Raw genomic sequence first — 26128 nt, 5'->3', positions numbered from 1 at the left:
GACCCCAGAGCCCGAGCCCTTAACCACTGTGTTAGAGTGATGATGTCTCCCAGGGCTGTTGAGGCAGAAAGGAAGAAGGGTGAGGGGTTTGTTTTTATTTTATTTTGTTTTCAATGTTTATTTCTTTATTTTGAGAGAGTATGTGAGGGGGAGGGGGGAGAGAGAGACGGAGAGAGGAATCTTAAGCAGGCTTTGCACTGACAGTGCGGGGCTCGATCTCACGAACCCTGAGATCATGACCTGAGCTGAAATCAAGAGTCAGACACTTAACCTACTGGCCACCCAGGCGCCCCTCATTTTTAAATTGTACACAACATAGGTGTGAATTTCTCGAGGAGCAAGGTGAGCTCCCCATGAGGTCATCAGGAGACCACGTTTGAAGTAAGACTTCAAGCCCAGGGCCTCTGTGGCAGGGAAAGCTGCCCACCCAGTTAGGGGACATTTTTTACCCTTGGCACCAGGGAGCCGGCTCCTGGGAGCCCTGAAATCCCAGAGACATGCCCAGCCCTGACCTGGTGACTGTGCCCAGGGGAAATGAGACAATGGCCCAGGAATGGCCCAGCTCTGGCACCGAGAGCGGGTCCATCTTTGTCTGAATGGCGGGTGTGCTCCAGGGAGGAATGGGCGGAGAAGGAGGTTGGGCAAGTGAGAACCTGTTTGTTGAGATGGTTGCCTCCTACCGAGAAGGACAGCATCCACCTCATCAATGGCCTGGGTCAGGAGGGTGAGGTGCCTGGGACCCTAGCACAGGGCTCAGATGGGGACCAGTGGTCTGTCTCTATTCCGTTAGGACCAAAGACCTCACCATAGTGTTGACACAGAGCTTCCTGCCTTTTGTGGAAGCCCCAGGGTTCTCCTTTAATGGTCTGGGCATATTCATGACCACACAGCATTTGGGAGGGCAAGCTTTGTGTTCTGACTCAGTGGTGACTTGGGGCTTTGTTGAATGCCCCATTGTGGTTGGTGATGGGGACAGTGGTTCCGTGGATCTCAGAGGCAACATAGCACATGTTGTATTGTGCAGTGGATTAAGTGTGGAAATCTTAGCCTCTTCGATGCCGCCTGGCGGATTTCTGGGTTTATTTATGATCTGTCAAATGCGTAATAAGCAAGAATGACAAGTAACGCATTACACGGAGTATGGCCTTTTGCTGTTACCCAGAGCCCTCAGGCTGCACAGATGTGTTTTTGACTGTGACCTTTGCTCTGGAGGTACTCATGCCAGTGACACGGCAGTGGTGTTTAGATATCACCCTTGGGTTTGCAGAAAGGGCAGAAATAAATAGAAAATGAACACTGAGCATCCCAGCCTACCTTTTCATCCTTTGATTCATTGCATTTTTGTTAAACACCTTCTTTGGGGTGAAGTGAACCATAGTGATTAGACTCACAGGCTCTGGATACAGAGCGACTGTGCATTTACACTCAAGCTCTGCCACCTAGAGCTGTGTGACTTTGGGCAAGTCGCTTCACTTTTCTGTGCCTCAGTTTCATCGTCCATAAAATTGGGTTAATGTCACACACCCCTCTTTCTGGGCTTATTTTGAGGATTGAGATACTCTGTGAAAAGCTCCATATTTTACTGATTAGTTTGCTAGGTTCTAGAGATAAATGTGAGCCCTGCCCTTGTGGAACTTATAGTCTGATTGGGGAGACAGATGTTAATTGAATAATCATACAAATATAAAACTACCTGTGTGGGGCCTGACCTCGGATGAGACATCAGAGAAAGCTTCCCTGAACAAGTGCGGCTTGAGCTCAGGCCTGAGGGATGTCTGCATTTACCCAGTGAAATGGAGCGGGAGGGCATTCTAGTCTGGCCAGAGGAGCTGGTGTAAAATCCTTGGGCTTGTCCAAAATGCTTTGGATATTTGAAAGACAGAAAGGAGGCCGGTGTGATAGAGTCCCAGGGAGCAAATAGCAGACCAGGACCAAATGACCCTATGTGCAGAACTTTGCCTGTGGGTGTGTTTAGATTTTTACTTAATTTAAAAACAAGGGGAAGTTACTGCAGGGCTTTAAGCAGAGGAAGGACATAATCCAATCACTTTTTGCAAATAACACTGGCTGCAGAGCGGGAAAACATCCGGGAGCAGAGCCCCATGGAAGCCATTGGGAGACCCACGCCCAAACTGTCACCCAAGCTTCCTTGATGGGTGATTAAGGATTGCCTACATATGCAAATTACAAGTACTCAGGACAAACCCCAGACCTGAAGGATCACAATGGGGTTGGGCTGGAGACCTTTTCAGGCGACATTGGGAAATGTTGCTATAGGTTCTGTAGAAATGAAGAGAACCTAACTCCACTTTTATCGTATTGTATTTATTTTTCGAACCCTGCTTTAAAAGCAATTTTTAAAGAGTCAGCTCTTGAAGAGCTAAGACTGAGACTGGTTTGACTGTCCATTGTGTATTTTGCCCATGACTTAATATTTTGCTGAGGATGATAAAACTAGGACATAAACCAAGTCAAACCGGTTAACGATGACTTTTCGTCATTTACATTCATGGCCTGGGTCTGGGTTTTGTGAGTGCAGGAGAGGTGCCTGGGTAGCACCCTCCCATCTCTTTGATTTAATCTCGTATTGACTTGGGCTGCAGGTCTCTGAGTTTTACTCTTGAGGTGTCCTTAAAAATTCATGACAGAAGTTGAATGGGTGAAAATACAGACTTCTGTGTTGACTAGTATCATACCAACGTGTCATGGGAGATGGAAGGTGAGGTCAGGTTCTGGAGTCAGAACTGGTTTAGGAGGCCAGCTCTTCCACTGGCTGCCTGTGTGACCCTAGGCAGGGTGTGGACCATCACTGTTTCTCATTGTTGTCTTCTTTGTAAAGTTTCTTGGGTTAAATAAAAAGGATAAGTTCTGTTAGATACCCAGTGCACCGTAGATGCTCAAGAAATGAACAGCCATCCTCCCTCCTCTCCCCCATACATATTTATTTCCTTACCACTCTGAGTCCAATGTGGTTTGTAGAAAGAACATGGACCCTAATGGGCAGACCTGTGTGATACTGACAGCTTTGTGCAGATGAGAGTTTTCCAGCATCTGTCCATTCATCCGTCCATCTGTCCAACTAGCCAACATGACTGAGCACCTACCAGGGGATAGACTTGAGAAGTGGGAGCCGAGTAGAGCTGTACCCTCTCACTGAACCCAACTCTCAAGAAGCAGGAATAAATATGTCTTGAAAAAACAAAAGACGCGGCAGTTGACAATCCAGTCCCTATGTTTTTGCTTGTCACAATGCCCATGAAAGTATGTCCAAAGCCAGTTTCCTCCTGGAGAAAGGGTACCGAGGCAGTGTTGCTATCTGGCTGGGTCACCACAGGCCCCTACAGCTGGTTGCTGTGTCCTGCTGGCTGGAGAAGGTGTCCGTGCTGGATTTGGGGGTAGAATAACACTCACTCAGGCCTAGTGTATAGACTGAGAATGGAGTCCAGTCTCTGAGGGATCAGGTGTGTAGTGTGGAGCCAACTGGGAGAACTTACTTCTCAAGGCAGAAGATTACTGAGGCTTGGTTAGCTTGTATCAGGGTCCTTTTGGGAATGAAAGAATCACAGAGCCTTGAATGATCTCTCATATCTTCCCTCATTCTTGCAAGAGGGACCTTCCGGGGTTCTGTTCCATGTCTAAGTCTCCAACGCTGAAGTGTGTAGGAGGCCAGCTATGACCTGCAGGGGCCCTGTTTCTGAGCTGTGGCAGTTGTATTTGTCCCTTTGTCTAGGGCTGGCTTTTACCCCTTAAAGTCTTGGAGATAAGCACTTAAGAAGCTAGATTCAACTCTGGCAAATCATTGTGACCAAGGATCAGATGAGGCTCCAAGGATATCAAATATCTTCTCTTCTGGAAAAGCCTGCTCATGTGGCCCTTTCTCAAGGCTCTTAGCCCTGGAGGGCCGTGCCAGGCCCAGTGGAGGAGGCCCTGGCCTGAGAGGCCAGGAGATGTGTTTTCTCATCCCAAGTCTGCTAGAAGTCCTGTGGCCCTGAATGAATCACTTACCTTCCAGAACTTAACCTCACTCAGCCGCCACTTGGCCCTTTAATAATCAGGTTGTACTAGAGGATGACAAAGGAACTTTCAAACAATACTATTGTGTCATTTCAATCCACAAATATCACCATTTGTATTATCTTTTGTGTCTCTGTTTTAAACTCCCTGCCCGACTAGATTATAAAGCTCTTTGAAGGTGTGAACCCTGTCACATACCTTGGTACCTTGGTACCTCGGTAAAATATCTAGCAGAGTACTTTTTCACATAGTAGATGCTTTAAAGATCTGTTTGATTTCTTGATTATATATTGGCATACTTGGAAGACCCCTACTCTGAGCCTATTGATGATGACTTTTGCAACAATGCCGGAACTGAGAACCACCATCCCAAGTGGTTGTAACTGACAGGCTGGAAAACCAATCAAGGTGGTCAGCAGATCGGAAGCCGGTGAATGGTGTTATAGTGTGGCCTGAAAGCATCTTGCTTTCTACCTGCAGTTCAAGTACACTAACGGACAAGTGGGACCTTAAGACAAAGGATTTCCTCATCTTCCTTCACTCTTGGAATTTGAGGCTTGCCTGAGTTCTCAGGCTATTTTCCAATTCCTGCCTTGGTATTATGTGTGTCAGAAGGGCTTTCGGGAGTTGTGCCACCCGTATTCACTACTGAATCAAGGCATTTCTGACCTTTGAAACACCCAAGTCGTGTTATCTGTCAGGTCACTGGAGTTTGAACTCTAAGACAGGTATGAGATATGTTAATTTGTTGGTGTGTGTGTATATGTGTGTTTATTTATAGCCAGTTTTCATGTCCCTGTGTCCTGTGTGTATATTTTTACACAGTGGCATGTGACTTCACACTACAGATGCTTTGTAAAGTATAAGTTATTTACCCAGTGAACTTAAGCTTTCACATTTGTGAATGTGGTAACAACTTTAGGCTGTCATCTCCTACCGATTGCAAGTTCTTGGGGTTGTAGGATGTAGAATTTTTCCCTCAACCTGTCTCTCAGCTCTAGGTTGACAGGTCAGTGAAATGAAAATTCAGTGAAAAAAAAAATCAGCATTGTTTTTGGTCTACTATAAAGATGGAAGTATTGGAACGATTGTTCATTAGTCGGTAGCTAGAGAAGAGCCAGCCTGTATTGAGAACCCCAACTATGGTTTTTTTTTTCAGTAGGTATTGCTAATTGGGATGGTCAGGGGTATGTTGTCAATCAACAAAGAGAGTTGAGTTGTCAATCAAAAGAAAGATCTCTCTGGTATTTTGAGAGGGGGAAACAATCCCTGTTTGGGTTTTAAGAAGGACTGGAAGTTAGGGTTTATGTTTCTTATCAGGAGTCTCCTTAAATTTGTGCTGTCACCTCTTGGCTGTTGGAAACTGTGATTGATTGTCTCTGTCTTCTATAGCTTGGAATTGCAATTGGGTTCTTGGTCCCTCCTGTTTTGGTACCCAACATCGAAGACCAGGACAAGCTTGCCTACCACATCAGCATCATGTTTTACATAATAGGAGGCGTGGCCACTCTGCTTTTCATCCTTGTCATCATCGGTAAGGTCGTTAGTACACTGATGGGGGGACAGGAGGCAGGGAGGTTCTGCTGACTTGGGTGGGGGCCTTGTGAACATGGCCCTAGAATGCCATGGACATTTATAGAAACTGGAGGTCAGGCTTCTAATGGTCTTCAGATATCTTAGCCCATACAGTGCTAGCTGGTCCCGTGTACTTTATTAGCTGCTCAGTAAAGGTGTAACTGTAATTAACCAGTTCCCCAATAAAACCTCACCAGAATTAACGGGCAGGCTGCTGACCCTCTTGATGAAACCCCAGTGAGTCCTTATGATATATATCACAGACACTGTGCTAAGCATGCCTGATTTCCTTGAATCTTCAACAGCCCTATGAGTGAAGGTACCCTTATCAGTCCCATTGAACAAAGAGGAAAAGGAGACTTAAGGCGAGGTAAGTAAAAAATTCAAGATTAGATAGCTAGTAAGTGGCAGAGATTGGATTCAAGCCTAACCTTGTCTATGTCTAACTCTATACTTTAAATTTCTGAAACAAAACAAAATAAAACAGAATTGATCTGCAAACACTAAGAGTCTCGTAGATTCACGTGAGAATGCCTGGGGACCATGTTTTTTGAGGCTTTAAAAAAACTTATAAGAGGACTACATGCTCATTAGGGAACTATCTAGACAATACAAAAAAAGCATAAAGAAAAGAATAACCAGGGTGCCTGGCTGGCTCAATTGGTAGAACATGAGACTCTTGATCTCGGGGTTTAACTCATGACCCCTAGATCAAGAGTCCTATGTTCTGGGCGGCTGGGCGGCCCAGTTGGTTAAGTGTCTAACTTCTGCTCAGGTCAGGGTCTCATGGTTTGTGAGTTTGAGCCCTGCATCGAGCTCGCTGCTGTCAGTGCAGAGCCACATCACATCCTCTGTCCTCCACTCTCTCTGCCCCATCCCCCACCCTTGTGTGCTCTTTCTCTCTCTCAAAACTAAATAAACTTTTTTTAAAAATTAAAAAAAAAAAAAAAAAGTCCTCTGTTCTACTGACTGAGCCAGCTAAGCACCCCCTTCAGGGTCATGAGTTCAAGCCCCACGTGGTAGGTCGACTTACTTAAAAAATAATAGTAAAATAGGGGCGCCTGGGTGGCTCAATTGGCTAAGTGTCTGACTTCAGCTCAGGTCGTGATCTCATGGTTTGTGGGTTCGAGCCCCACATCAGGCTCTGTGCTGACAGCTCAGAGCTTGGAGCCTGCTTTGGATTCTGTGTTTCCCTCTCTCTCTGCCCCTCTCCCATGTGCTCTCGTGCACTCTCTCTCTCAAAAATAAAATAAACATTAAAACTTTTGTTTTAAATGAATAAAATAATTAAAATTAAAAAAGACTAACTATTAACTTAACCCGTACTAGTTAATCACAACTACCAACCTCAGATAACTATTACTAGTTTTATGTGCCTGTGCATTTAATCATGGCTGTATTGGTTAATACGTTTTATAATCTCTTTTATCATCTGAGTGATATTACATGTGCTGTGATAAATTCAGAAAGAGCGTAGCAGAGGCTTTCATTGTCAGTTAGTCATTAGTCTTTAAAGGTTAACCGGCTAACATTCCATCTCACGGGATGAAGGTTTCGCTCTTCCCTGCCATTGTCACCGTCAAAGTGAACACAGTTTTACAATCCTGTGGCTCATTCCCATGTTCTCTTTGAGGCATTCTCTCCCCGGGGTCCAAGATGAGAAAGTCTGATGTCTGATGGCCTTTCAAAGCTGGTGGGGTATCTTGGGCAGACGACTTGCTGTTTCTGGGAGGGTGAGAAGCTATAGGGCTGTGGGTGAAAGCCACAGAACAGAAAGAACAGTCCGGTCTGGGCCCCTCTTACTCAACCAGACTTTGAGTTTCAAACTGCAATGTGCCCAACTTCGGATGCTTGTGTTTGTAGCAGATGAGGGCCTGGGGCTTTGCCTTTGAAGTCCTTGGAGGCAGGACATTTCTACATTCTCGCATTTTTACTATCAAGCCAGATAGTGGCCCGTTGAGTCAGGAATTGAAAAATCTCATCTGGATTCTGGTTCGTGGATGCTAGGTCCTTGAACAAACACTTGCTGTTGCGGAGAAGGAATAACTTCTTGCCTTGCTTTCTTTCCCCTGCTGCAAGGGGAGGTGAACAGGCAAGACAATGGATGAATGGTTTCTAATGGCAGGAAGTTATCCAGGACTATTTCTGGAGAAGGAAGAAGCAGGGCTCTGATGTTAGGGCTGGAAAGTTTTCTGGGCGGGGTGAAGATCTCTTTGATCTTCAAGGGAGTAAGCCTCAGTTCCAGAGCTTCCTCTAACTGGAGTTAGGGGCATTCTCATGGCATGTGGGGGAGGCTACATGCAGCTTACCTGGGTGCAACTGGGGGGGGGGGGGCAATTTAGCCAAACAGCTGGTTAAACTTATCTGCCCCCAGAGAACTGAACAGCGATCAGGGCCGTCAAATCGATTGTACCAGCTGTGCTGAAAATCGAACATAAAATGAATGACTTCCCCACTGTCGCTCCCCAGTCCTTCCTGTCACGGTGACCACTCCTGCAGGGGTATGTGTATTAATCCTCTTGCCTCTTCATGAGGCACATATCAGACTCAGACTCCGACAAACTAGGAATGGACTTGAGGTTTTTTCAGTACAAGAAGATCTTTTCACTTATTCAGGAAGTATTTATTGGCTGCCGTGTGCCAGGCTCTGGGCTAAGCACGGGCAACACAGTCCGGTCCCCCCCAGGAGGGGCTGCGGTGCTAAGCTATTCACTGGGCTCACTAATCCCAAAGCCTCAGCTCTCACTTCCTTTCTACCCGTGTACTACTAGTCTGTTATTTTCAGTGCTCTGCTGTGTGTTATTTGCTGCTTATTTGGGGACTCCTTGATCCTCGAACACTGACTGGGAGGCCCAGCGAGTGCACCATCCAGAGGCCATTAAGAAAAAGAAAAAGTCATCAAAGGACCACTCACTCAGCCACAGGCAGTGAGAAACAGCTTCAAGAGAGTGGGGGCTGAAGGATTTAATGGAAGATTTAATATTGCCTTTTTGCGTTTTAGCTGATTCTCAGATGAGGGAGCCAGCTCCTGTCCATGTGTTGTCTCTGCAGGGGTGGGGCTACAAGGATTTGCAGTGATCTCTGTTTCTTTCCTTTCAGTATTCAAGGAGAAGCCTAAACATCCCCCCAGCAGGGCCCAATCCCTGAGCTACGCCCTGGCGTCCCCTGATGCTTCGTACTTAAGTTCCATTGTCCGGCTCTTCAGAAACCTCAACTTTGTGCTGCTTGTCATTACCTACGGTAAGGTGCACGTGTGTCCAGGAACGTCCTTAAACTGAGAATGTAAGGCCAGAGGCCCGATGTGTCTGTGTGTGTTACTCTTTCCAAATCCCAAATGTGTGTGTAAAGTCATTGCTTTGGCTCAACCAAGGGAGTCAGCTGTGCCTCAGGGCCTTTGCCTGTTCTGTAAAGTTCTTCTAGAAAACCATTCCTTCCCACGTCAGGTTGTCTGGCAAAAATGCCTGCTGATTCTCCAAGTCTCACCTGAGTATCACTGCTATAAAGCAGTATTAGGTGACCTTTACCTCTTTTATTGTGCTGTTCCTGGTACCTCTTAACACTCAACATTAAAAAAAAAACCAAAAAAACCCCACCAAAAACCAAAAAACACTTCCAGGGGTCCCGGATGGCTCAGCCAGTTGGGAGTCTGACTCTTGATTTGGCTCAGGTCATGATCCCAGGGGTCATGGGATCAAGCACTGCATTGGGCTCTGTGCTGAGTATGAAGCCTGCTTAAGATATTCTCTCTCTCTCTCTCTCTCTCTCTCTCTCTCTCTGTCCCCCCTCCCCCCCTCCCCCTTTGCCTCTCCCCCACTTCTCTCTCTCTGTCTCTCAAATAATAAAAAAATATTAAAAAGAACATTTCCAGGTCTGTCTTCCCACTAGACTGTGAACACCCTAGGAGTGGGGATTTATGGCTTTTCATCTTTATAGTTCCTTAGCAGTGGCCATCCTGGTGGGGATACTCTAACAATTGTTGAGTGAGTGAATGAATGGATGAAGAATGAATGAGTGCATACATGAATTTTGCCACAGGAACTACTCCTCAACCAACCCTCCTTCATCTTGTAACACTGACTCCTTTTTTACCTGAATGCAAGACAATATCCCTGTTTCATTTTACTTTCTTGGCTTTTGGTAAGATACATTTGCACATTTATACTGGTGTATTGGCTTTCCTTTTTTTTTTTTTCCTTTAAGTTTATTTATTTATTTTGAGAGACTGAGAGGCAGAAAGCGAGGGAGAGAGAATCCCAAGCAGGCTCCGTTCTGTCGGCCCAGAGCCTGACGCAGGGTTCAGTCTCACAAATGGCAAGATCATGACCTGAGCCAAAATCAAGAGTCAGATGCTTAACCGACTGAGGCACCCAGATGCCCCGGCTTGCCTTTCCAACATGGTGTTTTGTGTGGCTCCTTTCCAACCTTTACTAAGAATGGAGGACCAGACAGGGGCAAGGGCGGAGCTTCGTGGCATTCCATTAAAGAGGGTCTTTACAGACCCATTCAGCTATACGGCTGTCCAGCCTCCATTTGGCCATTTAATCTAGTAGTTAGTTTGATTAAAATCAAGAGTCAATAAGTGTGTAACATGCTTAGTAACCATAAGAAAAAAAGAAATAAGATTGGTTTGACATAACTTATGTTTGGTGAAATCCCAGTTGGCGATAACCTTACGTTTTCTGATGGGTCGCAAACCTTGAATTTTAAAGCAACAACAGCATTTACTATGTGCCAAGACCTTTCATGTATGATTTTATTGGACTCCCGTCACATCCCCATTTAACAGATGAGAAAGCTGAGACTCAAGACAGATTAGGTAAGTAGCTCAAGAACACACAGCTTCGGATTGTCAGAGTCAGGATGCAAAGACAGGTTTATCTAACTGCAAAGTCTACATGCTTAATACCTATACCCATTTCTAGAATTGTGTCAGAGTTTCCTGTTAGGCTTATCATGCACTTTATCTAAATTAAAGTGTTTATCTGCTGAGACACTAGGTAAGAGGTAGTATCATCCCCAGTAGAGGCACACACCTGTTTTTCAGTCATTCGCAAAAAAATAAGCGACCTCTCACCTAGAAAAGTGCTAGATGGGTCTTCAAGGTCTCAGGTCTCCATTTCTCATTCTCTCCAGCTTTTCAGTTCTGAATACGTCTCTGCATTCAACCACAATATAAAGACAAAATTTCCAATATTTAAGATGCCCAACTAAAGAAGTTATATGAGTTGCCCATCACTGGAAAGTATTCAAGTGTAGATGGGACCAGTCACTTAGTGGGGATATTGTAGAGAGTATCGGGCTGTATAGATGGACAATAAAACCAGATGACCTTTGGGACCCCTTTCTTACTGAGGATTCCATGGTTCCAAGAACTTTCGCTTTTCCTCGAGTTAAACATCTCAAGTGTGTTGACCTTTGATGACCATAAACCTTATTGCATCTGATAACAGGGTTTTTGGGGCCTCCCTTGGGATTCTGAGGCAGATGAGTGCTTAATAAATATTTCCTATGGAAGAGAATGATGATGGTGGTGATAACTGGGCAATGATCTCATTCTAGAGGCAGGGGAGCAAAGCAACTCCTCCTCTTTCCCTCTTGCATGGCTGTTTGCTGATATGGTCTTTAATTTGGCAGAGTGGTTTTAAACTTCTGGACACTCATCTATTGGGTTAAATGATCACACAGGAAATAGATAGGGAGGCACTTCTGGAATGGTGGGGTGAGGACCTTGGATAATCTGTTCTATCATAAAGCAAAAAGTACAACCGGCAAACATTGTCAAAATCAAATTTTCAGAACTCTGAAACAAAGGCTTGCAACAGCCCAAGGGACATTTATTTAAGAAAAAATGGCTGAATAATGGTAAGAACAGTGAGCTTTGTGTTTTAAGTTGCCCTATTCCAATCCGCCTCTCCCAGTCTCTGTGGTAGCCTTGACAACCAGCAGCCTCGCAGCCGTGGTAGTTGTGAGAACTTAGAACCAGCAGCCTCACAACCACCGGATGGGGCAAAAACAATTTTGGAGCTCTCCCAAAAGCCCCATCCCTAGGTGATTATTTGATATCCGACGGTTCCTTAGAAGAACCCCATTCAGAGGACTTGCCTTTATTTAACTTGACTCAGAGCTTGCTCTGTGGGAAAAGCGCTATTTCCAGGGCTTTTGTTGAAAACAATCCCTGTTTAACATCATAGCTGCCTAAGGGAATAATACCAGTTGGGGGTAAACAGGAGGCTGGCCAAAAATCTTGCAAGGGAAATCTAGAGACTGAGACGTTCAGAGGGGCTTTGGAAACCTCTGACATATTGTTAGGAATCTAGAAGTCCACATGCACCTGCCCAGGGAAGATCTGAGAAAGCCCTAAACTCTCACCTCTGGCCCACCTTGAGGCTCTACGCGAGGAGGAAGTGAAGGCTAAGGCAGAGTTGTCACGTGCCTGCTGGAGCCTGGAAGGAGAGGCCCAGCCCCCACACAGAGGATGTCCTGGGCAAAGGTGGAGACTAATTAGTTTAAGGCATTTAAAGAAATCTCTGTCTAAACATTAGCTCACCAAACAGCAGCAACAGCAACAGATCCTGGCGAGGGAGGAGAATCTCATTTCCAGAGTTGATATGGTATTTAAAATGTCCAGCTTCACCTAAAGATTGTGAGACATACGAGTATGGCCCATACACAAAGGGGAAAAGGAAAAAAAACAGTTAAAAGAAACTGTTCCTGAGGAAGCCCAGATGTTGAACATAATAAAGATTGTAAATCAACAATATAAATACATTCAAAGAACTAAAGGAAACCATGCCTAAAGAATGAAAGAAAAGTAGAGAATAGTGTCTTACTAAGTAAAAATATAAATAAAGACAGGGGCAAAAAGGAACCACATAGAAATTCTGGAATTGAGAATACACTAACTAAAATGAAATATTCACTGGAGAGCTCAAAATCAGATTTGAGCTGGCAGCAGAAAAAAAAAATCAGTGAACTTGAAGACAGATCAAATGAAATTATCCTGTTTGAGGAACAGAAGGAATGAAGAATAAGGAAAAATGAGCAGAGACCCTGAGACCTGTGGGAAACCATCAAGCAAACCAACATATGCATATTGGGAGTCCCAGGAGGCTAGGAGAGAAAGGGTGGGAGTAAATTGTCATTGAAATTGAGATCACGCTAGCCCAAAAACCCCAATTCATTTCTGAGTCTTTGGGAGCATTTGATTCCATGGTGTATCCATAGAATTTATTAACTTTTTGAATCAAAGGCCTAGGGTTATTCCAGTGAGAGGGAGTGAAACTAATCTGGATGTTTGCATATATGCCCATTTCATTATAGTCAGAAAACCGCAAGCCTTTTTTCCATGTAGATAATTGGACTTGGCAGCAAGGCTCTTGGCCAACAAGGAAATGATTCTTAGGCTTAATCACAGATTTGGAAAAAGTTTTATTGAGCTATTATTGTGTGTCAAGGCACCATGTTAAGTGCTTTACATGGATTATCACATTTTATCTTCAAAACAAACCCATGACATAGGTTCTTAAGTCCATTACATTTTTATACATGAGGAAACTGAGGCTCTGTTTAGTTCTTTGCCCATAAATGGACACCTAGCAAGCAACAGAGCTTGGGGTTTTGTGTTTTGTTTTTTTTTAATGTTTATTTTAGAGAGAGAGAGAGAGAGAGAGAGAGAGCACATGAGCAGGGGAGGGGCAGAGAGAGAGGGGGACAGAGAATCTGAAGCGGGCATGTTGACAGCAGGAAGCCCAATTTAGGGCTCAAACTCATGAAGCGTGAGATCAGGACCTGAGCCAAAGTTGGATGCTCAACCGACGGAGCCACCAGTCACCCTGCAACAGAGCTGGGATTTAAATTTCTGTCTGACACCAAAGCCCATTTTCGTAACCACCATGCCATTTTGCCTCCCCATGCAGAAAGGAGCATCTTAGAAACAGAGCCAGAGTTCTTTTAGTCCCACTTGCCTGAGTGGTCTTTGGGTCTAACTAGGGGAGTATGTCCTTCCTCACATTCAGTTCTCCAGACCAGTTGCCAGGGGGTTGTCTTCTTCTAAGTTGCAGATCTAGAGTTCTGGGGTTTTTGAAGCAGGACCAACTTACATTGACCAGCCATCTTTGGGATTTGGAAGTGACGGGGTGTTGGCCTTAGTGTATCTGTCTGAGGTTTATAGGTCATGTAAAGGCAGTGTTGGGCACTGAAGCCACCCAAGAATCTCTGTTCTCTTCCAGATTAAATCAGTGCTCCAAATTATGAACAAAACAAAACAAAACCCTCTATAAATTCAACTAGATGCTTTGAAGCCCTCCAGAATTCCCCCCACCCTTCTTGCAGTTTCAGGTTGGGCTTTGAAGAAGAAGATGGTTCATACTTTTTATACTGTACATTTGATGTTCTGTTCTCTGAATTATATGCACTTAAGAGCATGCAGCTAGAATTGAGCAGATGATAGCATTTCATGGGCACATTTGCTGGACGTGGGTGGACATATCTTCGAGTAAGCGCCTCAGGTGCTGGAATGGTGAGTTTAGAGGAGTCTGAATTTTGATGTCAGCTCTGCCAATTACTGAGAGTACCTCCTTCACCCATCCTGTGCCCATCCTTTGTCTCTCTAGTTATCCTCCTCTTGGAAAATAGGAATCAAATTTGCTTCCCATAGGAGTGGAAATGAAAGCTTTTAAAGCAATTGCAAATAGACGCTGCATGAATCCATACTGCTGTTGTGTTGGTAACTTTGCTGATGTCCTACATACTTTCATTGGTCTGAACTGGATTTCACCAAGTAGGGAGTAGCTCCTGTGTAGATGGCGGGATGTCCAGTATTGTCTTCATAATGGCTTTCCAAGTGCCTCTCCAAGCTGCTGAGTCAGCTGCCCAGAGCAGACCCAGTGAAGGCTTTGGAGGGATTCCAGGGGCTTTTTCCTGTAGGCCTCTGGTCAGACCCTTAGAGGGAGGTTTGAGAGATAAAATAAAGGCTATCTGGCTAAATTTGAATTTCAGATAAATAGCACATTCTTTTCAGCATAAACATAAACAGGTCTCATTCAGTATTTGGGACATATTTATGCTAAAAAAATTGTTATCTGAAATTCAAATGTATTTGGATGTATTGTGTTTTTTTAAATGTTAATTTGTTTTGAGAGAGGAAGAGTGCAAGCAGGGGAGGGGCAGAGAGAGGGAATCCCAAGCTGGCTCCAGTGCAGAGCCCGACTGTGGGCTTGATCCCAGGAACCACAAGATATGACCTGAGCTGAAATCAAGAGGCAGACAGATGCTCAACGATTGAACCACCCAGGCGCCCTTGTTTTTGTTTTTTCTAAATCTGGCAGCCCAACTTAGAGGGGAGGGGAGCAGAGATGGGGTTGTGTTTGATGTTGCTGAAATATCACAGGAATAAGAGACCGTGTCCTCCTCTAGTAAAGAGGAGAAATCCCTTCTTCAAGGTTGGCAATGCAGGAAGACGCAGGGCTGGAACCAGATTCTCCACAGATCTGCCACAGTCTGGGGTCAGGGTGGGTCTTCAGATGTGTATCAACAGAGGGTGTGGTGGGAGTGAAGAAAAGAACCTTTCTTTGGCTACCTTCTCCTAGGGTCCCTAGGCCTTGCTTTCACATGGCCTCCTCTGCTGTCTTATCATCAATGACGTAACAACTGCCATGCTGAAAAAAGTTGTTGAAAAGGCTCCTCTTCTAGAGAATGTCCTCAAAGGGACTACTTTTCCATGTTATCTCCCAGCCTTGCCTTCAGCGATGCTTCTGAATAATCTTTCAGTGTTGGGCACCCAAACTCAGAGCTTCAAAGACACCTTCCCTTGGGGCTCTCAAGGGCTTTACCACTGTCCCCACCTCCATAGGTGCTTTATGGCCCCCACTAAGATCCTGCTTAAGAGTGGGAATAATAGCCTTCTCATGATTCCCTGGAGCTTTGCTGAGGTCAGGCTGGCCCTTTAAAATGAGGGTTTACTACAAGTTAAGGAAGGACAGAAGGGGAATGAACACACAGTATCCGGAACCTAGAGATAGGATCTGGGATCAGTGTTTCCCAAGCTTGCCTGATGATAGAATCCCCTGGGGTGTTTGTTTGAGTGTGTGCCTAGATTTCCTTGCCTTTCTTCTGGACATTCAGACTCCCAAAAGTCTGGGTGAGGGCCTGGGAATTTGCTCTTAAAAAGCATTCCAGGTGATTCTCGTTTGCAGCAGGGTTGAGGACCTCTAAAGTAGGTGTGTTATGGGTCATTCTCATGGTCACGAAGCCCCTTCCCATCCCAGCTGCCACCATGTTAACCCCAGCACCTGGGAGCATGGGCCTGGTCTTTGATCTTCTGTATTCCCAAGGCCATTTATTCCTGAACTCTAGTGAGTCTAAGAAATGCCCAGGTTGTTTGTTTGTTTGTTTTTGTTGTTGTTGTTGTTATTTTAAAATTGCAGATTCCTAGCTCCATTCCAGGAGGATCAGATTTAGTAGATTCAGGGTGGAGTCTAGGAATGTGCATTTTTAAACTCTAAAGCCTTCTAATGCCAGTGGTCTCGGGACCACAGTTTGAAAAACAGTTTGACAAAGAAGGGAAAGTGATGACACATCCTTTCCTCCTTCCTAAATCCCACCTCCTCAGTGACAGGGACTTCTCCCAGGTGACTGGTTCCAGCCATGACCAGGCCTTTCAGGGAAGAGAGTGTGGCCCTGATCTGACAGACTTACCTTGCTGTGGATAATCAGACCTGAATATCACTCAGGAACCTTTATTCGTACAAAGGAAATTCACACCGAGGGCAGAGCATGCGTTTCATTCCTGCCCTTCAATGTGGACGTCGAACCCCTTGGTTTGGACAGTGGAGTGAACTTGTGCTGTTTAACTGTGTCTGGCAACCTCTGACAATATGGGGAGGGACACCTAGATTAAAGATTGATTCAGAAACTGTGCAAAAACTCCTAATTCCTCTAGCGTTGGACTGTAGAAACGGTTGGAAAGAATGGCAGCAGCCTTCCAGGGTGAACTCCTGCTCCTCTCCCCTTGACCCCTTCCTAGCTTTAGCCCTGATTCAGTCTCCAGCCTGGGGGGGAGTGGGGATGGCTATTGGTAGATCCCACTAGTCTGGCTGAGCCACTGGGTCTGAAACTTGAGCATTATCAGAATTACCTGGGGGGTTTGTTCAAATACAGATTTCCCAGCACCACTCACAGAGTTTCTACAGCAGTGGGTCTGGGGTGGGGTCAGGAATTTGCATTTCTAACAAGCTTCCAGGTGGTGCTGATAGACCACGGACTACACTCTGGGACAGATTCCTCTAAACCATTGAGCCCCAGAGAGAGAAACCCCTCAGCTTTAATAGCGCGGGCCAGCCTACTTGGGATTGTATGTCTCTGCCTTTCTCAGGGTCACAAAAGTGATGGTGTTTGGGGTTGGAGGTTGGCTCCCAGTCCTCTTGGATCATTTCCCTCTGTTTCCTATGGATTCTACTGGCCTTGTTCATCCCAGTTGGACCCCATACTGAGAGCAGATGACCACTGAAGCTGAGCGTGGCTAGGAATGTCCCCTTGCCCGTTACTGTATTAGACTGGGACCAGGGGCTGAGAGAAGTGTGACGGGCAGGAAGGGGGCATTTTCATCCTTCTCCCTGCCCACACCCCACCCCACCCTTCTTTCCAGGAATGTGTCTCCTTGATTCAGGAATGGAATCTCCGAGTGGCTGGATGTGTGTGGCATAAAGGTTAGGCAGGTATGTTTGGGTTTAGAAGTTGCTAAGAGCCCCAAAGTTCTCGTAATCAAGCATCTTGGCAGTTGTAGTGACATTTGGTGACACTTCTGGATTCTCTAGCTCACTGTGGCTCTGTACCGCTCAGGAGGTGGCACTGAGCCAAACCTTGCAGTGTTCCTCAGGTGACCTGCAGGGACCTGCTGGGACATGAAGTTGTCAGTAACCAGAGCTGGGGAAATCTTTGACAACCAGTTTTGTGAGGATGGAAAGTAGAATGATTAAGACTGGTGACCCTGGAGCCACAGAGTCTGGTTCACATCCAGCCCTGCCTCTCCTCTTACTACCTGTGTGAGTGTGGGAATGGCAGACAAACTCCCTTTCTCATTTTGCATGCGAATTTGACCTTCACTTAACTTTGTGTCTCCTTCCTCTGGGAACCTGATAAAGGGAGTCAATCAACTACATTTAGGCAACATCGCGTATGATAAAAATGACCTCCTGTGATAAAAATGACCATCTGGTACTCCCGAAACCATTATTACACTATATATTAACTTGGATTTAAATAAAAATTTAAAAAATGACTATCTGGAGTGGGGGACCTTTTCATATTTGATCGGAGGCCTTCTTTGTGCCACTCTGAGCATGGCGACTCTTGCCACTGGCCTGTCCTCTGTGGGGCCCTAGAAGGTATGCTTACGGACGGCTCCATGGTCTGGTGTTCTATAGACTGGTTCCATTGAAGAGGAACCTCCTGAGGCTGCCCCCTCCCCATGAGCCGTGTCCTGTTACTTCCACTCTTCTAAGTGTGTCTTATGTTAAGTGTGAGAGTCTTGTGAGCCTCAGAAGTAGTTACAATGAAAAAGATTCCTGGTGGGTATTACAAAGTGATTTCCGTATTTGTTTTGAAACTCTGTGTGCATTTTTCTCATCTATAAAATGGGGATGAGAACATTACCTACCTTGGCATGAGGATTGTAAGGTATTGAGAATGGTGTGCTCCTGCCATTCTCCTCCTCACTGTCTCCTCACCATCCTTCTCCTCCCCATCACCATCCTCACCGTCCTCCTCACCGTCATCGTCACCATCATCATCACTGCCATTGTCGTTATTATGAAGGGAGGGCAGGAGGCCCTTTCTCCTTTGGGTCAGTTCCAGTCGCTTCTTAGCTACTAACTCATTGTATAGATTTGGACAAACGGCCTCGTTCTTCAAGGACACGGATTCTTACATTATATTCCAGGTGCTTCATTTATTTGTTGGGTGAGTCGATGAATTAGGAGAGTCAGCTAAGTGCTCTTTAGGGTCCTCTCTGGTTTCAAACATAAGATTTTGTGTGACATTGAATCCAAGAAGAAAGTTGGAGGAGGGATGGGGAAAGAGAAAGCACCTGCGGAAAGAGTGGCGTCAGGGATCAAAGTCTGGAGCAATCTGGAGACGGGACAGGTCATCAAGAGAGATGAAGATGTCCAGTGGTTCTGATGATCCCACAGGTCAATAGGTCAGCGCTTAAGAGGAATGTATTCTGCTCTGGCTTGGGAGTAATGCTTTCTAGAGCCTGTGTCTCCAGGCCAGGGTTAAAAGGATCCGAGGGCAGTGGCGTGTGGCTAAGAAATGGTTTAAATGGTTACTTTTGGTTGCTTTGGAGAATTTCTTTGACAGAAACTGCAGAGTAGCCTTATACTTTCTGAGGATACCAGTCACAATGGCAACAGGGATAAGAGTTTCTGACCTCCTTAACTGCTGGAGGGAGAAGTTAGCCCCGGCCCCGGCGGAAGGCTGTCCCTAATGTTGTTTCTCCCTCCCTCTTTCAGGTCTGAATGCTGGTGCTTTTTATGCCTTGTCAACTCTGCTGAATCGCATGGTGATCTTGCACTACCCGGTAAGGGAGTTCCCTCAGTATGCTGGATCTGTAGAGAGTGAGATTTCTGTCCGGCTCAGCAGGAGCTGGGGCAGTGGTTAACCCTAGTTTCCCCCAGGCAGCATGGTACGGTGGTATGCTTATGGGGTTTGGAGAGAGACAGCCCTGGGTCTCATCCCTAGCTCTGGTGGCACTAAATTGTGTGACAAGCTGGTTAGCCTCTCTGAGCTCTTGTTCTCCTCTCTACAAAAGAAACATAATTGCTTATTGGAAGAGTATTTTTAGGATTAGAAAGTAAATAATACTGCGTGTGTGTGTGTGTGTGTGTGTGTGTTCATATATACATTCATATCTATTATATGTATGTAAAGCACATGGCATGGTGCCTGGCAATATAGTAGGTAAACATACATACATATAGACCACATATGAAATATTTAATTTGTAAAATCGGGGCAGAGTGTAATATTGAACTCTTAGTTGCTCATCTGAAAGCATTTCCTAAATGTTGCCAGAACCAGCAAGGGCTGGATCCTGGGAATGGGATACTGAGTGTCCTAGAGTCCAGCCCGCTTTTGAAAGGACAAAGGTCTCACACTTGCAGACGTGGGAGGCCACTGTGGCTAAAGTGTTCCTGTTTTGGAGTCTGACAGGTCTGAATTCAGATCCTAGCTCTGCACTTAATAAATGTCTCATGACCTTGGACTGAGTAGGTTAATCTCACTGTGCCTTGGTTTTTTTCATCTGTCAAGTGGGGAATATTGATTCCTAACTTTATGGTGGGAATTTTCAGAAGTAAGTGAGATTATATAACTGCTATCTTCCTATTCCTTTTGGCACTAATAGCTCAAAAAAACTAAGTATGGAATATTTGAATATATATGTATTTTAGTTTCCCCATCTGTGAAATGGGAATAATGATAAATAAGATAAAAGGATTGCTGTAAGGATTAAATGGTTAAAAATCTGCTGCAAAGTAGGTGTAAGGACAGTTTGGTTCACCTCAGCATCCAGGATCATGCACACACATGCAGGGTTATATTTGGTTGGAAGGAGCAACTATTCTGGGATTCTCTCCCCACCGGCAACTTCTTAAAGGCCATCTCACCCTGCTGAGAGAGTTGCTTGCCCTTGCCCCTTCACCTCATGGTGATTGTGCTCTGTCTGATGTCTCATCCCATTGCTGGGTGATTATTGGGGCTGTGGTTTTCCCAGGGGGAAGAAGTGAATGCTGGAAGAATCGGCCTGACCATCGTCATTGCAGGAATGCTTGGGGCTGTGATCTCAGGCATCTGGCTGGATAGGTCGAAAACCTACAAGTAAGTGACCTCCTCTTAGACTGAGAATTGGGGGCTCGTGTTTCGAAATGACATACTCATCAGCTACATGCCTCCAAAGGTTTGGGTGCAGCAACTGGGGGGTCTCAGTGGTCAAGTGGTTCACATTTATCTTCTCTGAGCCTCAGTTTCCTCATTTATAAAATGAGGGAAACAGTCCCCATCCATGGGGATCTTGGCAAGGTTAGAGATGGACATGAGGCCTCGCACGGTACTTTTCCCTATCCCTCCGTGTGGTTTGCAAAAGGGGCAGATGAGGGAGAAATGAAAAGGAACGTGGAAAGATGCCAGCAGCTAGAAAGTTTGTGGAAGCCCCAAAGAGCGATGACGAGGAGGTGGTGCCACTGCCCGTTCCCTTGGCTCCCTGGCGGATCCCAGGGGGTAAAGCAGGGCATCTGAGCTTCCTCTGATTTACATTGTATCGTCTTGCGATTGCTTATACCTCCTTGGTAAGTTCTGTGATGTGCTTTGGGCCTGAATGCCCAGTGTGTTTCCAGGAGCCCAGAACAGTGTTTCTAAGATTTTAGTGTATGCCAGGCTAATCCAGGACACTTATTAAAAATAGATTCCTGGGCCCCGCCCTCGTGGATGCTAATTCAGTAGGGGAATCTGCATTTGTAAAAAGCAACCCACCCTGGTGCCTCAATGCCACAGCCGGGCTTGGAGAAAAGGCTGTGGAGAACAGGAGACCCAACATCCTTCCCTTCTTGGTGCTTCTGTCCAGTGCTCTGCACCCACTGGGTGCTGGTCGGCTGCTTAGCTGCCAGGGTTGTCCTGCACTGGGGCAGGGCTGCTGCTGTGTTGAGGCCTCCAAAGTTCCCAGTGCCTGGAGGCGACAGACGGTGGCAGACCTGTTCTCTGCCACACAAACCCGCTTCTGTGAGGCTCTGGTCAGACCAGGTCTCACTCTGGCTGCCCTACACAAAGGCCAGTTGAGGCCATCCCTGGGGATGTGGCCGCCTGGCTGGACACGACGTGGAGCCTGGCTTGGCTTAATGACTGCTGGTGGAGCTTGGCCGCCACCTCGTCTCTGCCATCTGTCAATTGCTTGCTTCGACCAGACATGAGAGCAGTGAGGTCTGGCCCTCCCGCGAACCGGCGAACAGCAGTGTCCCTTTATCCAGGGCTTGCTCTGTGGCAGGAGAGGGGAGGGAGTGGAGCGTCAGCTGGGCTGCAATGTGGGCAGCCAGATGATTGAGAAGAACTAGAAAATACAGTGGAAGGGCTAGGGGAACACTTCAGGGCGCAGACGCCACCCTTGCCTAGGGTCGCTGATGTCTGACTCCTGCAGTCAGTGGGACACGTTCTCCCCCTGCGCTCTGACCCGGGCAGAGAAGGGGTGAGAGCTCTGTGACCTGCTCCTTTTGGTGCCAGTTCTCTTCTCCCTGAGGCGCCCGGATTTGTCCCATTTGGTTTGGAGGCTGGAAATTGGGTGGTCAGATCCCTTTATTTCAGGCTGGGACTACATATAGGTTTTCTAAAGGGGTCAGTGCTTTAAAACGAAGCTATGGTTAAGCAAATATGGCAGAAGAGGAGCTAAACTGGTATCCATGAAGTTGCCTTCTGCGGGGTGGGGAGTGGGGGGGACTAGATGAGGGTGCAGGGTGGAGGACGAGGAAGCTCCTCTGTCCTCAGCAGCTGCTTTTTTTTTTTTTTTAACGTTTATTTATTTTTGAGACCGAGAGAGACAGAGCATGAATGGGGGAGGGGCAGAGAGAGAGGGAGACACAAAATCGGAAGCAGGCTCCAGGCTCTGAGCCATCAGCCCAGAGCTCAATGCGGGGCTCGAACTCACGGACCGTGAGATCGTGACTTGAGCTGAAGTCGGATGCTTAACCGACTGAGCCACCCAGGCGCCCCGCTTTTTTTTTTTTTTAATGTTTATTTATTTCTGAGAGAGACGGAGACAGAGTGTGAGTGGGGGAGGGGCAAAGAGAAAGGGAGACAGAATCTGGAGCAGCCTCCAGGCTTTGAGCAAGCTGTCAGCACAGAGCCTGATGCGGGGCTTGAACCCACAAATTGTGAGATCACGACCTGAGCCAAAGTCGGACGCTTAACCTACTGAGCCACCCAGGCGCCCCCTCAGCGGCTGCTTTGAAGCCCCAAGTAGGAGGGGTGTCCTTTGCACCCTCTGGCCTTGAGCTTTTCCCAAGAGGTAACCCTGTGGTGTATTCGAGTGTATTTGTGTAATAGTTTCTTTCAGTAGAAAGGGCATAGGTTTCAAATCCAAGTGCTGGGTCCAAATGCCAGCTCTGCATTTACTCAGGGGGTGACTTCGAATAAGTAACTTAACTGGTCGGAGCCGCAGTGTCCTCATTTGTAAAATTAGGGATAGTCCTACATTTCCTGCGGGGCTTCTGTAAGGCTTGAGTGAAATAATAAATGCAGGTGAAGTGCTGAGCAGAATTCCTGGCACCCAATAAATGCAGCATTAGTTTGGTATGACTGTAGCATACATCTGCTGGCATCCCCACCGTGTTTCTGGCTTCAGGGGAGACGAGTGAAGGCTGTAAGCTTTCATTGTCTTGAGTCCTCATTTTCGTGGCAGGAGGCAGAGGGATGTGCAGAAGCAGGACAGGGAGAGGAACGCGGGTCCAGCTGCAGGAGTCAGGGCTGCTACAGAGTCGTGAGTGGGCATCATGGGAGAAAAAGTGTGGGAGGGACACAAGCAGGGTGAGCCCTAAAGAAGCAGCGGCAGGTTGCCAATGGTCCTTCTGGGGGGACTGACAAAGGGAAATGGGGAGTGGGCAGAGCTTTCTCACTCTGACTTTGGAGACAAGCACTTAGTTCAGACAAGCGAGTGGCAACAGGAAGAACTTCGAGATGACAGACAGACTCTAAACGGCAGATCGCTGCCCAGCATTGTGATGGGGTCTTGGGGCAAAGCGGATAAGCGGAGTTGGGTAGCTTCTGGGGATAGTCCTGCACGCCACTGCTGCCTGACCACTGCTGATGTTTGTTCCGTAGTTTTGGTGAAGGATGAGGAAAGGAAAGGGTTGTGTCCTTCTTGCTTGTGGGGCAGCTTGATCTTGTTGAGCGGGTTCTGCAGGCGGAGAACACACATGCAGCAAGGTGGCTTCATACTCTTCTGGTCTTACCCTTTGTAGCAGTGGCCATGGTGTAATTAAGTGACTATTTGTGTGATCACCGGTTCAGTGTCCATCAACCTCATGGACAGAAAGTTCTGCGAGAGCAGATGTCCCAGCACACAGCAGAGGGCTTGACACACAGCAGGTCCCCAGTTGCTACTTGTACAATGAGTAAATGAATGAATGATCCTGTTAAGGTCAGAAGTGTATGACTCCATTTCTTTGCCTCTGCTTGTAGGGAGACAACCCTGGTGGTCTACATCATGACTGTGGTTGGCATGGTGGTGTACACATTGACCTTGAACCTGGGACACCTATGGGTAGTGTTCATCACTGCTGGCACAATGGGGTAAGTTTCACCTCTAAACTGTTTAACTGGGAAGCAGCATCCCATGGCTCCTAGAGCTGCTGACATCTTGGAAGCAACATTGATCTCTTTGCTGACTTCTCATTGACCTCTGGAGATGTGGAAATCTTGCCCAGAGGCCTTGTTTATGTGTAGTGCTGCAAAAGGCTGTCTAATAGGGCTTCCATGCTATTGGGATGGAGTTTGTCCTTCACAGACCTCACAGAGGCTAGGAAATGTTCGGAGTCTCTTTTAGCTCTGCCTGGGACAATGTGGAGTCATAGAAAGTACACAGGGCTAGGGACCAGAAAGCCCGGGTCCTTGTCTCAGTTCTGCTGCTGACTGATGACAGGTACATCACTGAACTGCTCTGAGCCTCAGTTTCTGCATCTTTAAAAGAAGATGAGAGTGGCCTGTCTTGTAGAGTTGTTGCAAGGAGCGAGAGAGAAATAGATGCGAAAGCAGCATGAAGTGTGGTGCAGGTGTAAGAAATTAGAATTGGAATTTTCCGGACCTGTTATATGAGGAAGCCTAGGAAACAGCACACCTTCCACAGGGATCTCTGCTTAGCCTCACATCCCAGATATTTTCCTGTGTGTGTGTGTGTGTGTGTGTGTGTGTGTGAGAGAGAGAGAGAGAGAGAGAGAGAGAGAGATGGTGACAGAGACAGACACCCAGTCTTTCTCAGCAGGCGACTCTCCAGAGGGATAAAGGAGGATTTTGAGCTCCTCCTTCTAGGTCTCAAAGAGCCATGGAGATGCTGTTCAGTGTCCAGGGACTTCCCACTCCCAGCACAGGGCTTATGGACCTTTGACACAGAATTTCTCAGCTGAGGGCTGAACACTGCAGGCATCCCCATCCCTTCTGTAAACATTGACCTTGTCTTTAACTGATGGCTGGAACTAGAGGAAGCAGGGGACCCCAGGAGCCTCAGGAGCATGAAGCCTACATATGAACTTCTTCCTGACCTACAGGGGTATCTCTTTCCTTGGTATGACCACCTGGGGGATGGCCTGATTATTCAAAGGCCTGGAAAGTCTTGATGGCAAGAAACAAAACAGGAAAAGGAGTTCTAAGGGAGGAGGTGGGCTCCTTATCCTCCTTGTTCTTGAAGTTCTCCATCACCTTGTTTCTGTGATCGGCCTTCAGCTTCTTCATGACCGGCTATCTCCCCCTGGGATTTGAGTTTGCTGTGGAGCTGACATACCCAGAATCAGAAGGCATGTCGTCTGGCCTCCTTAACGTGTCTGCCCAGGTAGGGCTCTTATTTGGTGGCGGCCCCAAAGCAATGGCTCTTTGTTCCCTACCTGACTTGGCTGGCACAGGCATTGCATCATGGCGGCTCAGTTCTTCTGTGGGCTAGTTGGCTGGGCCCTTGTTTCCAGTCTTCTTGGTGCCTTTCCAGGTATTCGGGATCATCTTCACCATCTCCCAGGGTCAAATTATTGACAACTATGGAACCATGCCTGGGAACATCTTTCTGTGTGTGTTCCTCACCCTTGGAGCAGTCCTCACTGGTGAGTTGGGGCCTCAGGACAGGATGATGCTCAGGCTGCTCATGGGCTTAGGCTGTTGGCAATTTGAGACCTCAGTGTTTTGACTGATCATACAGATTGAGGGATACACATGCAGAGGGGCAGAAGGGAAGGCTTGTTAGGAAATGTGTTTGAGAGGCGGTAGCATGTTTTTAGTGGAATGAGCCTGGGTTTTGGTACCAAAAGACCCTTGTTTGCATCCCAGACTATGACACTAACCTCCATAGCTGTTTGACTGTGGGCAAGTGGACCAACTTCTGGAAGGCTCACTTTCCTAATCTATAAAATGGGGGTTGTTGTGAAGATTAGAGCAATGTGTGCAAACTCCCTGACAAATATTAGTGATCTATAAATGAAGGCCAATTTCATCATTGGCTTCTGCCTGTCAGGGACATCAGTGATCCCCAGGCTTTATCAAGTTGGCAGGTGGAACCCCCATTTCCCTGGAATATCTGAAGTAGGTGACCCTTAGGAAAATGAGGGCTCCCTTTCTTGGGTGAACTTGTCCATTGGTCTCCTTAATAACTCTTGTGTCTCTGTTGTTGTTCTTTTTCAATCCCTTGACCTCAGCATTCATTAGGGCAGATCTCCGGAGGCAGAAAGCAAACAAAGAAACTCCTGAGAATGTGAGTATGTGGGAGCTTGCTTTGCTGAGAGCTGGGTCCCAAGCTTTGTTT

At 46.6% G+C, this 26128-nt stretch overlaps 1 protein-coding gene across 3 annotated transcripts in view; it reads left to right on the top strand.

Moving 5' to 3' along the window:
* The window catches only part of FLVCR2 (FLVCR heme transporter 2), a 55584-nt gene that overhangs the window by 24126 nt on the left and 5330 nt on the right, over positions 1 to 26128 (top strand). For all 3 annotated transcript variants that reach the window (XM_049611367.1, XM_049611366.1, XM_049611368.1), the window contains exons 2-9: positions 5407 to 5548; positions 8689 to 8829; positions 19098 to 19165; positions 20360 to 20463; positions 23809 to 23919; positions 25066 to 25171; positions 25322 to 25433; positions 26022 to 26077. In XM_049611367.1, coding sequence (XP_049467324.1) covers positions 5407 to 5548; positions 8689 to 8829; positions 19098 to 19165; positions 20360 to 20463; positions 23809 to 23919; positions 25066 to 25171; positions 25322 to 25433; positions 26022 to 26077 — 840 coding nt within the window. The remainder of the gene's footprint in view (positions 1 to 5406; positions 5549 to 8688; positions 8830 to 19097; positions 19166 to 20359; positions 20464 to 23808; positions 23920 to 25065; positions 25172 to 25321; positions 25434 to 26021; positions 26078 to 26128) is intronic.

This window comes from Panthera uncia (assembly GCF_023721935.1).
Source record: "Panthera uncia isolate 11264 chromosome B3 unlocalized genomic scaffold, Puncia_PCG_1.0 HiC_scaffold_1, whole genome shotgun sequence".
In the NCBI taxonomy this organism is placed as follows: domain Eukaryota; kingdom Metazoa; phylum Chordata; class Mammalia; order Carnivora; family Felidae; genus Panthera; species Panthera uncia.
Note: the sequence above shows the minus strand (reverse complement) of the source record. Positions and strands in the feature narration are given on the sequence as shown.